The sequence below is a fragment of the Falco peregrinus genome, chromosome 6 (assembly GCF_023634155.1).
Source record: "Falco peregrinus isolate bFalPer1 chromosome 6, bFalPer1.pri, whole genome shotgun sequence".
In the NCBI taxonomy this organism is placed as follows: Eukaryota; Metazoa; Chordata; class Aves; order Falconiformes; family Falconidae; genus Falco; species Falco peregrinus.
In genome coordinates, this window is record NC_073726.1 from 65,636,081 (window position 1) to 65,651,321 (window position 15,241).

Here is a 15,241-nt window from a genome sequence, read left to right on the forward strand (position 1 = left end):
TGTTATGGTTGGTGCATGTCTGTCTTCCGTTTTCCAGTCTCTGGGGGCTTTTGCAAAGGGAGGGCTGTGGGTCAGACAGCCAGGAGTAAGGCAGGAACTGAGTTTCAGCAGGGGCTATGAAGAGCCTCCTATGTGACTTGGTATGGGAGTGTAGGGCCCTTCCCTGCTTTCCCATGCTTCGTCTTACCAGTTGTAGGCATCAACTTTAGTGTAGTGGCTGCCCCTTGCTTTGGATGTGTGAGATCCATGGGTGAGGGCTGAGTACAAGTAATACTGAGGGGCTGGTGTACAGCAGGAACGCAGAGGCTGCAGCATCTGTGTGGGGCTCTCCATCCTCTGGGTTCAGCTGAAGTGGTGGGGGTGGTTCGTGGTGGGTGTGTGTTTGTGTGTGTTTTCTGCTTTGTGAGCCTGGTAGGGCACAGGCAGTGGATGGCCAACTAGTCATTTGTATGGTTTCTTTCCTCAAATTGTGGCCAGGTGGCTGGGTGCATTCCTTTCCCAGTGTCCCCGGAGGGCTCTGCTTGTGAGACTGTTCTGGTCCCCACCTGCCCCTCCTGTTCATGCTTTCCTGCTCAGGAATGCTTTGAAGTTCCTTTTGGATTTGAAGCAGCTTGCCTTGGCTAAAGGTTTGACAGAGTGATTGCAGAAATGGTATGTTTCTGTTTTATGCTTAGCTGTGCCAAAACTGGGGCTGGCCCCAACATATAACCTGTATTGTTACTGGGTTTTTTACTGCTGAGGTTATGTTTTCCTGTAATGTGCTTTTAAAACTTAAATTTTGTTTTAAAACTTCAACTCCATCTCTCTACGTGGTTTGAAAAAGAAAAAAAACCACAAACCAACAAGCAAGAAACCCAGAACAAAAAACCCCACCAAAATAGTTGTATATGGCTCTAGTGCAAATAGCCCGTCAACGATAAATCTGTTCCTCCTCTCAGGCAGCACTTTGTACGTGAAAATACTTGCTTGTGTATGGAGTCCACAAGCAATAATCAGTGCCATGTACTGTCTCTGTGTAGAGGTGCCTGTGGGCTTGAGGCTTAGGGTGGTCTTCATGCATTTTATATGTGTACATATGTATATACACACATAATATGTATCTGTATATATAAGTCATAATATATTATGTATAGTAGGTTACATTATATGTCCTAATTTTATTTTTTATATAGGCTATATATAGAGAGATATGTTGTTCTGTCTGTTTTTCTCCCAATCAGTGGAATATGAACAATGAAAATGGAAAATCCTCTGCCATGAGTTTAAAGGAAATGGAACTGGACAAAGAAATACACTTGTGTTTTGAAAATATGCTGTCAAAGCCATACTGATAATTTTTGTGAGCACATTCCATTCCAATGCAACTTCTTTCCTGTGTGGGTCTTTTATTTTTGTGTGTTTATTTAGGAAATGGGGAGGAAGCCATTTGGTGGTGATAGCCTGTATTTGGGTGATTTTTATGTGGAAGGGTAGCAGTCAGCCCTTGTCAGCATGTGCAGTTTTAAAGGATAAGAAGACTTTTGAACTATACGTCCAAGGTCCAAAATCTCAGTAGGTCACTCTGCATCAAGCCTGTAACTTCTACTTGGGCTTTAGTGTGTCTGAAAAACATCAGTTTTTATTTAGAGGTGTGCATTTTGGTGCTTATTTAGGCTTACTGTTAATAATTGACAACTTTATTTGCAGTCAGACCTCTTGTAGCTTCCAGTTCCTCATATGAGATCTCCTTATGGCCTTTGTTCCTACTGGAGTAAAGAACCATCTGCTCTCGGAAACCTCTTTCCCCAGGTGTTTGTAGGCTGTGATAAAGGTCCCTCTTGAATTCCGCTTGGATACAGTTTAAATGAACTGCGCTTCCTTGGTGTTTCCCTGTAGGGAGTATCTTCTGGACATTGAGCTATTGCAGTTCCCTTCTAAACAAAGGGACCTTTGCAGTTCCTTTTCAAAACTCTGTGTCAAGTGACCACAGGCGCTGATTTCCCAGGAATAGTTTCCCTAATGATGCATATTAGGGGAATACTTCTCCCACTTCCAGTCCTGATCTTTCTGAAACCAGTGATCTCATTCTTTCTGTAGTGTTGCACTGGGAGTTCATGCGCGTTTAGTTATGCACTGTAAGCATCAGTTCCTTTTAACGTGTGTTGAAGCCTGATGGCTGCCGTAATACAGATACGCCTTCACAACATCCGCATGGGGCGTGTGGAGAAAAATTCAGGTGGGTGAGAGAGAACTGTTGTATTTTAACACAGTGCTCCTGTGGATAATTTTCACATAACTTTAAAAACATAGTCTTTTATAGGACATATAATAGTATCAAGCTTTAAGGCTGTAAATCCAAGCTAGCACCTCAGTCTGTGCCTCAATCTCATATATATATAAAGGGTAATGCTCTAAAAATAACATTTTTCTATGCCTAAGCAAAATAATTAAGAACATCAGGGACTGTATCCCAGCTGACAGCTGTGGTTGTGTAAAGTCTTAGTTTGAAGGAAGGTTAAAGCAGAACCGAGACATCTCCTGGCTGGTTTACATGACAAGATGATTCTGATTGAAAACTGTCAAATTCTCCCCAGGAAAGAGGGTATTGACCCTGGTTGTTTAGGTATGGGAGGAACATTGTGTCTTTGTTTCTGTCTTATTAACTTCGATAGTGATACAAATAATCTGTGGGTTTTAGATGGACTCTGTGCCGCTCAAAGTGGGATGCCAGTATGACTGGTGATCATTTGTTAGTAGAGATACTGCTTCTGCTGTACGTTGTGATTACTGTGTGTATCACTGCTGCTCCTCTTTGCCCATTTATTTAATTTTCCCTTCCTGGCACTTTAAAAAAGAACCCCAATGTTTGGGAGTCAAACAGTACCTCCTTTGTTGAGGCTGTTTTGAGGGCTTCGGTTTCATTATTTGTGGTGGGAGTGTGTGTGCAGGCTGGGAGGGGGAAATGCCATCTGGAAAATCTGTAAGAGAAACTGTTTGTCAATGAATGTGGGCTCTCACCTCGTGGAGGAGGGGGAGGTGGATGTAGTGCCACTGGAGTTCAGCATTGCAGGCATGATAAACAGGACTTGTGTCTGCCAGGGGGGGTTACGTGAGCCTAGAGCTGGGTGCTGGGGATGGTGTGAGCCCAGGGGGAAGACAAGGAAGCAGTTATTCCTCCAGAAAGGTCCAGCTTGCCTTTGGGAGGCTGGAAAGGCTCAGACGGCAGAGGTGAGGATGTAGAACTTCCCTGCGAATAGCATGGCCAGCAGCACACCCAGAATCTGTGCACCAGCGGAGGCCTTTTCAGGTTCGTGGTGGGGTGTTTCTGCCAACAGAGGGCGAGTGGCCATTTCCCCCTCAAACAAGCTGTGAGCCTCTTTGAGGAGGTGTTTTCCCCTTGCAGTCAGCCAGCTCCCAGTTTGCAACTGTATTTCTGTGGTGCAGAGCTAGTGAGCACCCTTGGATACAGCTAGCAGCTGTATAGGAGTAGCAACCTCAGAGACAGGATCCAGGCAAGCATTGAACAGTTGTCCAAAGTACAGCTTTGCAAACATGAACCCTTGGTGCAAATTTAAGTGCCAGTTGAGTCAAAGTCTCTTATTAATATGTGATGAGCTGAGTATGAGACTGTTGTCTATGGCATGGCAGTGCAGAAGCCATGTGGGCTGTACATGCAAGCCTTGTGGTTCATGATGGCAGTATAAAGTCTGTCGTGGACCAAAAGGAATTAGTTGAAGCCCTTTTGCTCAAATCCGTGACACAGCTGAAGAGCAGGATTATTTAAATATGCTTGGCCGGAGAATAGTTTGACGCATTAGGGATCTTCTTGCATTACCCTGTCCAGAGATGTCTCTTCTGATAACTGTGCAAAGCACTTTGACCAGTAGTCCATTGTGGTCTCCTTAAGTTCCCAGTTTTGTCTTTCTCTAGCTGTTTTATCTGTTGCTTGGACAATGAGCTTGGAGGAGGCGAGAGCTGTCTCTTCATTCTGCTTATAGGCATAAGGATATCCCTTGATGCTTCTGCAGGTCTTATTTGCAGGCTTGTTTCAAATGACATGCAGTGCACGCATCTGTTTTCTGTATGATTACGATCTGTTATGGTTGTCATGGTGGTATGGGTGGGTTTTTTTCCTTCAAGACTAGGTTCAGTGGTACACCCCTCATTTGGGTTTGTTTACCTAGTGGTACTGTCTTCCTTTTTACTGCAGGGAAAGAAAAGGTGAAAATCATGTTGTTTCTCTGAATACTTGCATTCTCTGTACTTGGGAGGGATTGAGGGAGAGAGTGCATCTCTAATTTCCTTTATTTAAAAATACACAGCTCCTCACTGATGCAGCTTGGTTATCCATGCAAAAAGTGTCTCTGATAAACTCTTTAATGAAGGATTAAATGAGTGCTGAAATGATGTGGGGAGCAAGGGAGATCTTTTTAGTTGTTTTGTAAGCTCTGTTTCTCTGTACATCTGTCACAGAGGGTGACATTTACTCAGTGTTGGAGAAGATTACTTTTTCTCAGGAAAAGAGGTGCTATGTTGGGCAAGATTGAAGAATTAGTTGGATAGAATAATGTTGGATAGAAGTAATTAAAATAAGGAAAGGAAAACTCACTGAAAACTGATACTAAAAAAACTGTACAGTTGAAGTAAGCATTTTTGATGTTATTTTCCACTTTTCCTACCCTACCTTCCTGTATTATATAGAACAAGGAAAGAAGCAAAATGTTGCAGTTCTTCGGAAGAATATGAGGATCCTAGAAAGCTACACATGGTGTTGTTAAGAGACTATGTGTGATTTTTTTAGTATCTATATATAAATACAAATATATATATATATAAAATAAACAATTCTGCCATGTATAAACACAGTCCTTCTTGGTTGTCTGTTTTTCATGTATGCCTAAATCACACATACTGATTATTGCTGGAGCTGTGATGCTTAGAGGAGCACTGAAATCCATTTCTGTTGAAAATTGTCATCATAATGTATGTGGTGTGCAGCACTGAGAGCAGTTGACTTAGGTGTTGTGCACCCAAAGCCAAGAACTTGTCCATAATTCAGTCTTCATTATGGACTTTGTGCAAAATGTTGTATTGCACTTTCCCTTTTGAGTACAGTGAACTGGAGAAAGGAAAGTAGAAAGGGAAGGTCCACTTGTGGTATGTTGAGTAGATCTTACTAGCGTTGCCCATCTTAACTGCAGATGATGGAACTTGGGACCGGATTAGGGCCTCTGAAGTAAAGACAGAGAACAGAAAAAGTTTGTTTGCTACTTGGACACGTTGCTGTAGATATGCACAATGAGCAGTGCTTACACTTACAGTATGAGGGACTTACATCCTGTTTTGAGCTTGCTCTCTTGCACTGTCATGTGCACAGCATCTTACAATACCTTGCATGTCGTACCAGGGAGCAACCTGGACTCACGATGAGTGCGGCTGGGAAAGAAAGGACATGTTTAAAGTTTTTCCTATCAGCAAGAACATTGCTCAGTACACGGATTGAACTTTGGCGCTTTGTAAGGCTCTTAGATTTTTATTTTCTTTTAGAAAAGGAAATGGAAGATGCATGCTAAACAAGAGTCTGCAGGGAAAATGGGGCAAGCTTGACAGCAGAAGCAGCGCACAAAAGCTTTCTGAAGAAATGTAATTTTAGTTTTGGACACAGAAGATAAGATCTTGGATGCATGTGTCACAAATCCTGGGTTGCTGTGATGAATGGGTTTTTTTGATGCTTGATTTGAAACTGATGTTTAACTTGCAGAAGTGGTAGATGCTCACAGCTGCACCTGAAAACTCAATGCATAATGTATTTTGAGAAAGTATAATAACAGTGCTAAATATGTGAAAAATCAAATTCCAGTTGTCTCCAGTTGGCCATTTCAAATTACTAGATACTTTTTGGCCTAAATCTTTCCATGGCTCACTTGAATTTTCAGGACTGCTGTGGAAATTAATTCAGGTCGGTGAAGCATTTCCCTAGGAGGGAGTTAAACAGCTCTATGGGAACAGAATTTGAATTTATTTGGTAAAGGAGATATGAGGCTGTGCATAAGACAGTGAGAATATCAAAACATGAAATAGCCTCTCTGTTAGGGGAGCGCCATGCATTCTGCTTGTTAGGTAAGGCACAGGTCCTGTAGAGAAATTCTTTGATCACATTATTAAAACATTCCTGGTTTTAGGTGTGCACTGAATGAAACCTTCATATATTTCTTAATACCTGGGGACTTTGTAACATAAATGTTCAGTTAACATAGACTGTATGTGGAATTTAACAGCGCTAGTGCGTTGCACATAGAAGCGTCACCTGGGATTTTGCTGAATACTGTGTAAACTCCTTAAATGACATATTCCATGTGCCAAAACGCCTAGCATTATTTGACTTATGAAAGGGTAGGTAAAGGGGAATGCTTTTAATCTAAACAGTCATTGGATGATAGAGCTCATAGGTAATTCTATGAAAACCTCATAAAGTTCATAGGAAATTTCAACTGGGAAAGGGGGCTGACAGGCAGTATTACTTGTTCATCAGTGAGCTTTGGAATCAGTGTTTTGAAGCCTGAGAAGAGATTTTTAACAGCCAAAGTGACCATCTTTAGGATGTGGATTTTCTTAGCCACTTGGATAGATAAATCTTGTTTAGACTTTCTTCTCTCTGTATCTGAATGACTTGCAGCATATTTGTCTCACCTTAGCAATGCAGTATTGCCCTGCTGTATCTGTCTAGAATACCAGAACCGAGATAATTTTCTCAGCCTTTTGTTTTGGAATCTGTCTCAGTCGTTCACCCGTACCTCCTGGATCATGTCAAATATAAATATAAGCACTGACCTTCAATTTCATGACACGAGTCATCTACTCTTTCCACAGCATGTCTTGCTTTGTTTGGAGAAGACAATTCCCTTTCCTCCAGTGGGTATCTTGAGCCAGTCTCCGTTTTCCTTTCATTTCAGTATTTCATGCACACCTCCTTGCTTGTTCTCGTTATTCCATGAAACCTCTCTCATGGTTCTCCATACCCCTCTGTCTCAGAAATATTGTCTTGGAGAGTGTGCCATGCCTCTTGGTATGACCAGTATTCTGTAGCCTGCTCAGTTTTTCCAATGTTTGCTTAGTTTTCTGCAACATTCTCAAGGGCTTTGGGAGAAGGGCTGCCACTTTGTTCTGCTAGTACAGTGCTTGGCAGAGTAGACTAAGGTGCTAAGGGGCTACTATAAGAATAAACTTGATTTTCAGCTAATGTCAACCTGCTGTGCTCAGGAAGAGGACAAAGGAGGGTAGGAAATGTCCTTGCAGCTCTCTTGGAGCAGAGGAGATATAATTGGTGACTTCAGAAGCTGGAATATATTATAAGAAAGTAATATTGCACAACACTGACAGTGCTAGTGGATGTGTAACAGGGGCTTGGAAAAAGTGGGGAGAGGGGAGTGTCGAGGTGGGATTTGACCAGTGTGTTGCTCTATCCCTTCATTTCACAGGGTTGTTCATGTGGAATGACAGCTGTTGCCATGCCTCATAAGAGGCAGTGTCAAAAAAGTGTTAGATGCAGTTCTTCAAAGTTGTCTCAGTGTTAAACACTGTATGTTGCTGTCACTGAAAACCATTTGTAACCCTACAAACTGGTTAGACCGGCTTTGAAGCCTAGATTAACTCCAAGCAGTTTGTGCGGATCTAAGTGGTGATGGCAGGGATGTCAGCTTAATCAGCAAAGTCAGGTTCCAGAAGAGTAAAATGACCGGCTGAAGGCCAGCATATCTTGCTGTCTTACAGCAGCTGAATTCTCATAATGAGTCTAGGGATTAGAGATGATAAACATCACAAAGTGCAGCCTTAGAGTACATGCCCTTTTTTTGCTGGGCACCCAGTGGCTAGATTTCTGTTCTACTTGCACAGTGATACAAATGTCAGAAAGTTCAGGGCTAATTACTTGCTTCAGTGATAGCTCTCATTTATATGCAGCCTCCCCTCCCAAAGGGAGTGTCAAGTAGATCCCAGATGATAGCACTGCCATGGGGTAGCTCATCCCAGAGGTGTGAGGCAGAAAGCAGAGGCTCTGCACAACATGTTGTGGGGAGAGGTTTTGGCAGAACTTATCCAAACAAGCATTTCAAAGTTTAATTTGCCAAGGGAGTCTGGATTTCCAGGCAAAGGTACCGCTTTAAATCTCTTATCTGAATGATCCACACACAGTAAGCTAGAGGAAGTCCACAGATCACTGAATCTTTCATTGCAGTTGGCACGGAGGGAGCTGCGTTCTTGGGTTTGTGAGTAGAGAGGCTCAGGGAGGTTGAAAGAGAGCAATGTCCTGTCTCCTGAGTTAATATTTAGACAATGCTACCTCTTTTTTTCATAAATACTTCTATTTTTATATTTCTGCATTTCCCAGAAAGCTTTGGGAGTAAGTTCTCTACAAACTTAAATACAGCGTTTAGCCCTTGCTGTACCATTGCTTCTTTTGGCAGAGCTGGGCTTGCTGTTGTTGACTTCTTATTACAGGATCTGTGTTTTTCATTTTTAATTCCTTGGTGTGTCTACTCAAATTACCTCCTTCCTTGCCGTTGGTGGAGGTTAGGTCCCACCACAAAGTAATTACTGGCACTGGAGACGCACATGCTTCTCCCTTCTTCCACTCACCCAGCCTCTGCCCAGTGCCTGTGTGCCGTATGTGTGTGTGGTCTTAACAGCAAGGCAGACAGCAGCACGGAGGCTGTAAAGCCCACTCTTATTTTTGTTACCTGTTTGCAGCTGAACTCTGTTGACATCTCACCATGTGATGTGTAAGTTCGGTGTGTAAGGGGCTTGTCAGCCCTGCAGACCGCTGGTGGCACAGCCACAGCACCGTGGCTGCCTCCCACAGTGTTGGTGCAGCGTGCAGCTAATTCAAAGCTCTGTTGCTGTTTACTAGCCATATGGTGTACGTGCTTGCTCTCTGCTTTAAGTCTGTATATGCATAAATACTCTGAAGGCAGGAGAAAGCTTTGAAAGAAAGATCAACACTGTTATGTATTTGGCCTCAGATTCCAGCTGCTTGATTTAATGGACGTGCTTCTCGCAACTACTGATGAGTTGTGGCAGAGGACTGTGCTGTATGCTCCTGAGGTGCAGTACAGCTGGTGTAGGGTACTCTCCTGTAAGAGAACTTACATGACTGAACTCTAGCAGTAGGGATGAGAATTTTTTTTAAGACAGATTTACAACTGTCAAAAATACATTTGATTATTTTTTTTTTTTAAGTGGGGTGGTTAATAGCCTTGTGGAATTGTTTTAAAGGTTAAATCCTCTCAAGGTCTTGATCTTCTGTCATACTTTAGACCTGGGAGAATAAGTCCCTTCTCAGCAAGCCAAACAATGGCTTCATGAATGGAAATAGGGGGCTACCAACTTCCCATGCAAGCCTTCTTCCAATTCTTGACAGTGCAAGGCAAACCTTTCAGCTTTGTCCCCTGAAAAGTGGCATGACCTTCTTTGGATTTGTAAGCTTGCAGTAAGTGGAGCTAAGGAACAATTCTGCCAACATGCAATGCGTGTTTCATTGCTGCCAGTCAAAATACGCATCCTGTGCTGTGACTTCCAGAGGGTCTGGGGAGGAAGTTAGCATGATCACCATAGCACTGGTGCTCTGGTGAAATCATCGAAGTCTTTGTCCTCTTTTATACTTACTAAATGAGTCCTTGGGAGAAAATTTTTGAAGTTGAGAGTATGAAAAATGCTTTGTTCTTAAAAGTATAATATCACTACTCCAGTTATTTGATGATTGCAAGCAGTAGAAGGAACAGAAGTCTGGCTAAACGCCATCTATACAAGGAGGAATAAAACCGAATGAGCAGGCATTAGTGTGTGTAGGATATGGCTCCCTGGCTGCTTTACCCAATGGCTTTTGTTTGGTCTTGTTCTGCTACGTGTTAGCAGCTTTCGGCAATCTTCAGTGATTAGTGCTCTGTCTTTCCTCGCTGCTCCTCTCTGTATCCTGGGGCTAGGATTAGGTTACAGCCCTGAAATGGCATGGTTGTCTGCATTGACTAAGAGCTGAATAGTAAGGACAGAGTTTTGTTGATGGACTGAAATGCCTTCTGTGTTTGTTTCCCTTCGCTGGAGGAGGAATGACATTATTTTCATTTGTAGTATTTCTGTCTTTGACCTAAACATGTGGTGTCTGATTTCCTTCCCTGGCAGGTGACCTGGAAAATGAGGAATGGTGTCTGGCTGCAGAGCTTACTCCAGCAGGAATAAAGACTGAGCCAGTTTTGTGCGAGACATCAGGCCTTGCTCCCTCAGTCAGTCTCACTGTCACGGCCACATCGCTGGAGGGGGAGCAACCAGAGCTACAAATGGATGCCCTGGTACTTTTTTCTGTTCTCCTCTGTGCAATTAGCTGTAGGTTCTTCTATGCTTGCATACCAGTGTAGACTCCTTAGTGCCAAAGCCTGTCAATTCAGGATGCATGCTGCAGGCTGCTTTAATGGTTTTTGAAGTGTGCTGGTGTCTCACTACTGCTGTAAGAGCTTATGTTTCAAAACACTTACCTGCATCTTCAGGTCTTAATGGTTAGATGCACTACTTTCTCTTCTATGCTATCCTCAAAGCCTGGGGACCTTGCGTTTTAAAAAATATTTAAACAGTTTCTAATGAACCAGTCCCACCTGAACTGACTAACCCATTTGCCCTATTGAGCCTGTGACAAGCTAAGTGTTTTCCATAATAATGTGCTTTAGTGCTGTTGTGCCTTCCCATAATCAGAACAAGACTTCTTGTTTGAAATGACTGGAGAGTTTCCCTGTTTGCCTGCTAAGTCACTCTTGCCAGATTTGTGAAGCTTTGACATTTCAAGCTGTTGCTGCTTCCACACCAACCTGCCTCATCAGGAGCATTTGTGATGCCTTTCTGACCACAGCTGGAGCAGCCAGTGGGCATTCTTGAGGGCTTAGTTTGCCTGTGGTTGGTTTAAGGAGAAGGAACTGCAGTAGCTGAGGGCTCACCAGGGTCCCCTGTTAGTGGAGGACGAAGCATGATTGTTCTCAGTCCCCAGGGTGCAATGTCAGTCTGGGCCAGGTGGAGTTCATATATGCTAAAAAGTAAATGTTTCCGCTTGGATGTGGATCAGAAATATGTGCAACAGAAATTATTTTATGAGAAACTGAACAGATTAAACACAAGTTTCCCATAATCTTCTTCTGAATATGCTGTCCCTGGTACATAGTCCTGCTATAGCTTGGCATGCCGTGATTTGCAAAAAGTATATTGGGAAAAGCTCGTGGCTCGTTACCATTGCATGGATTAATTAACACAGGTTATTGAGATAGATTTTGGCTGCAGTGAGCATGCTGACGTGCCAGACTGACTGACTGTAGCACACAGGCAGACTGGGCAACAGCTAGTCAGCCTGGTGCCCCAGCCCTGTCAACAGGGCAAGCCAGATGTCTTCCAAACTTTGGACAGCTGCGACTGTCTCTTTTCCTGCTCCTCCACACTGTGAGATGAACTTGGGTCCGATAATGTGGTGCTGAGTGACTTGGCACCTTGCTCTTTCTCCCAGATAACAACGGTCTTGGAACAGGCTCTCCCCCACTGCCGGGAGTGTTTCCCTCTCTGCTCTAACAGACTGTGTGGTCCAGCAAATCCTAGTAGCAGCTCTGTTGCTAAGAGAAGTAATTTGAGTGGGTTGCATGCTAGCTTTCAGTCTGAAATGTCACCTCTGAGGTGTAATCTTTTATTTAAGTAAATATAGTAGTAAGAAAAGCCATAGTGGGAGTAGCTGGGGCAGCATTCTCTGTAGCCTGGTTTAGCAAACTGTGTGAAACAGTTAAAGCTTTGCCTGTAGCAGAGCCGGAGAGGGAAGGAGAAGTCGTCCTTGTATCCTTCTATTAAGATTTTAAGATGTACTTTGGGTTTTCATGCTGTTAATTTCTCTTTTCTAGATGAAACCACTGAGCCAGAAAGTTCTTCCAGAGATTAAATTGGAGCCCCATGAAGTGGATCAGTTCTTGAACCTCTCTTCTAAGGAAGGTCTGTTAATTACCAACACAAAATACAGTGGGAGATGACCAGAATGCACAATAAATGTACTTTACCCTGATTAAATATTTGGCTTCCTCATTCACCATGTTAATCTTTAGGCTGAAGCTGTTGCCTTCTAGGGATTCAACTCAGGCTGCTGAAGAGCCAGCCTCTCTCTGATCCATTTATGTGTTTTTTCTTCTTTTTTTCCCTCCCTTGCTCATCATAAAGAAAATGATCCATTTTTTGTCTGTAGCATATTAATAATTGTACAGTTACTGGAGGGAGTTTGAATCCTTCAAGTACAGGATTATTTAGGCTAGAAGAGAAATCAATTTGAAGGAACTTAAGGCATAGAAAACATGAAGAGCATAAGTGGAAACTTCACTGTTTTAACCTCTGATACAAAAGCAAGGATGTGAGTTTATATGAAATTAGAAGTTAGGTGCATCTGTTCCTAGCACATTATTTTTAGCAGACTTTTAAAGAATGACCAGGACCTCTTTGCACTAGTCTGTAAACGAGGAAGGAGGAGCAAGGATCCCTGCCCTGAAAGTTAAACAGGGCTTTGTGGCACATGATCTGTTAACCCAAGAGAAGTTTGAAAAAGCCAAATATTTGGGCTGAAATTTGAGCAGATAACTGCATCTACATTAGGAACACTTGACGTTCTGTTAATGAATTCATCTGTATAGGTAAGTAGAACTGCTTTAGGGAGAGAAGCAAGTGGTGTAGCAGGTGGAAAAAGGGAGGCTCTATCTCAACCCGGGGCATACATTCAGTTGCTCAATTTGTGCAGTTAGGGGCCTTGCTTTTTTTTCAAGTGTGTGTTGTCTTCTGGCAACTACCAGATATGATGCAAGACAGAGAGAGCTCATGTGTAATAGCTTTTCTTTGTTACTGTTTTTCTTCCTTCCTCCCCCACCACCTATTTGATTTTTTCAACTCCAATTTTCATAGTATAACAGAAGTGGAAGGCAGCAAATTCAGCTCTTGTCTTCCTATTCCCAAGTTTCATCGCTGTAAATTTCTCTCAGAGGAAAAATGACTATAGTTGTGGCTGGTTTGGACATTTGCTAAATTGTCCATGTAATATGAGTAAGTGAGACATTGCCCTGCTTCTCGTGGTTCAGACCCATTTGGTCATAAGCAGCACTTTGCTTGCCAGTTCTAGCACAGGTTTTTTTGGCTGTAAGTGCAGCAGAAGTTAGCTTATGGCCCTGGATAGCACAGAGAGAGATTCCTGCGGTCGTTGCTTATGCTGCTCCTGCTCCATCAGTACATCTCACTTCCTACCAGTTGTGGCAAACCAGGTCCTTAGGAGCCAGATTATTTCTCTCCTCCCTGTTTATATAACACCTTGGGCACAAGCCCTTCTCTTGAAAAATAATGGCAATTTGTTTAATACACAGCAAAGTTAGGAAAGATTATTGTTTTTGGAGAGAAAGTACACTGGCTCAGAGCCCCTCTGTTAATGTGGTTTCCGAGGGACAGGGGCCTTGTACTGGTTATACTTAAACCTCAAAATATTTGGAGAAGAATCTGAAGTGTAGGTAGAAAAGACTGGAGCATATGTGCAGAGCCGTGTTTTGTCTCTTGAACCTAAAGATAGCTGCTGCAATTCATTCCTCCTTTGGAGACCTGCATGCTCTGAAAATCTTCCAAGTTGCCACTTTTCTTAATCCATTTTTTAGCAGACAGTCCCAGTCTTGGAAGCTGGGGTGATGGTGGTGGCTCTAGTGGAAAATTAAATTAGCACCTCAAAACCTTGTGTTATATGTCTCTCTTGCCATTTAGCAGTGGATCCCCTTCATTTGCCTCCAACCCCTCCCAGCAGCCATGGCAGTGACTCTGAAGGAGGGCAGAGCCCGGCTAGATCGCTCCCTCCTTCAAGCCCCGTCCAGCTACAAGCCACGGCTAAAGTGACATCGCGCACAGCTTCAGTGCTTTCCAATTCCCCTCTCCTGACTGCACCGCATGTAAGTTTGGCTGGCTTTTTCCAGCATCTATCTATCTGCCTCTGGGTTTTTTTTTCCTTTTTAAATTTTTTTTTTGCCGTGAATTTGCTGATTTTCTGGGTTTTTTTAGATCTCTGGTCAAAACTGCAGATCCGGTAATTCTTGCTCACTGGTCTGTTCTGTTCCCACAGAGAACAGTGTGTGCCTCTCCTCTAAGTTGAGACAGGGTTCAACAGTGTTATTAGGTCTCTTCCACCATGGATTGTGTTTTGCGTTAGGACCCAGCCCTGCTGGGTTAACCTGTCCCTGGTAGATCTGCGTCTGTCCTCTTGTCTTGTTGAAAGCAAGTGGTTATCTTTAGGGAGGGATTTTCAGTAGTGCTTCTTCTCATTTGTCTCTTTCCCTGTTTGAGCTAAAGGAAGTTTTACTGTTGGCCTCTGTGTGCAGAGCTGGGCTGAGAACAACTGTTTGAGGGACTCCTGTCCCAAAGGTTCAGTCTCTGAATGGAAGCTATCTAAGAAGTCTTCCGCTTCCATGCATTCCCAATTGCAAGTGGCTGCTGTTATAGTAGGCAGTCCTTTCTGAAGTGGAAGAGCTACTGCCTCTCTTCCCTAACAGCCTTTTCTCTAGGGCTGTGTGCGCTTACTGTTGTATTATTTCATTTCTGTGACACCTGGAGAAATTACAGGGGACCGGCCCGCTCATCCTGACAGAGGAGGAGAAGAGGACGCTGATAGCAGAGGGGTACCCAATCCCTACCAAACTGCCCCTGACAAAAGCAGAGGAAAAGGTGCTGAAGAAAATCCGCAGGAAAATAAAGAACAAGGTAAATGTTAGTTAGCTTTGCTGGGTAGCTTCTGCTTTTCCTTCATTTAAAAAAATGCTGCAACAATTCTGCAGTAATGATTTGTTGGTACTGTTGAATGCTATAAGATGACTTCTAATGAAGTGTTTTTCTTTGTTCCTAAACACATCCATCAAATTGTCTGTCACTATGACAGTGTGCCTCCGTCTATGTATTTACCTGAACACATGAACAATAGAGTATTTAGCAAGCAGTGTATCAAGTTGCTGTTGCTTAGCTCCTTTTTAAAAACAGCACAGTCCTACCCTTATGGTAGGCAAAGACCTCTGTATTCTCTCCATGGTCATGAAGGTGTTCTTTTCCACTGATTCATGTTTTAAAATCTGACTGTATTTCAGTGTCCTATTCTTTTGATCACTAAATTCTGTGACCTTTAAATGGATGGTTGATACCAAGGCTGTGAAATGCCCTACAAGTTGTTTCTTTCTTCCAACGTGGGGAAGAG

The 15,241-nt window shown here is 43.1% G+C and overlaps 1 protein-coding gene across 2 annotated transcripts in view; it reads left to right on the plus strand.

Annotated features, from left to right (window-relative positions):
* The window catches only part of CREB3L2 (cAMP responsive element binding protein 3 like 2), an 85,616-nt gene that overhangs the window by 50,677 nt on the left and 19,698 nt on the right, over nucleotides 1-15,241 (plus strand). Inside the window, exons 3-6 of one of the 2 annotated variants that reach the window (XM_055807385.1) lie at nucleotides 10,153-10,319; nucleotides 11,895-11,982; nucleotides 13,774-13,952; nucleotides 14,611-14,757. In XM_055807385.1, the coding sequence (XP_055663360.1) occupies nucleotides 10,153-10,319; nucleotides 11,895-11,982; nucleotides 13,774-13,952; nucleotides 14,611-14,757 (581 nt within the window). Of the gene's footprint in view, nucleotides 1-10,152; nucleotides 10,320-11,894; nucleotides 11,983-13,770; nucleotides 13,953-14,610; nucleotides 14,758-15,241 lie in introns of both variants that reach the window. The other variant, XM_055807384.1, reaches the window with a different exon arrangement.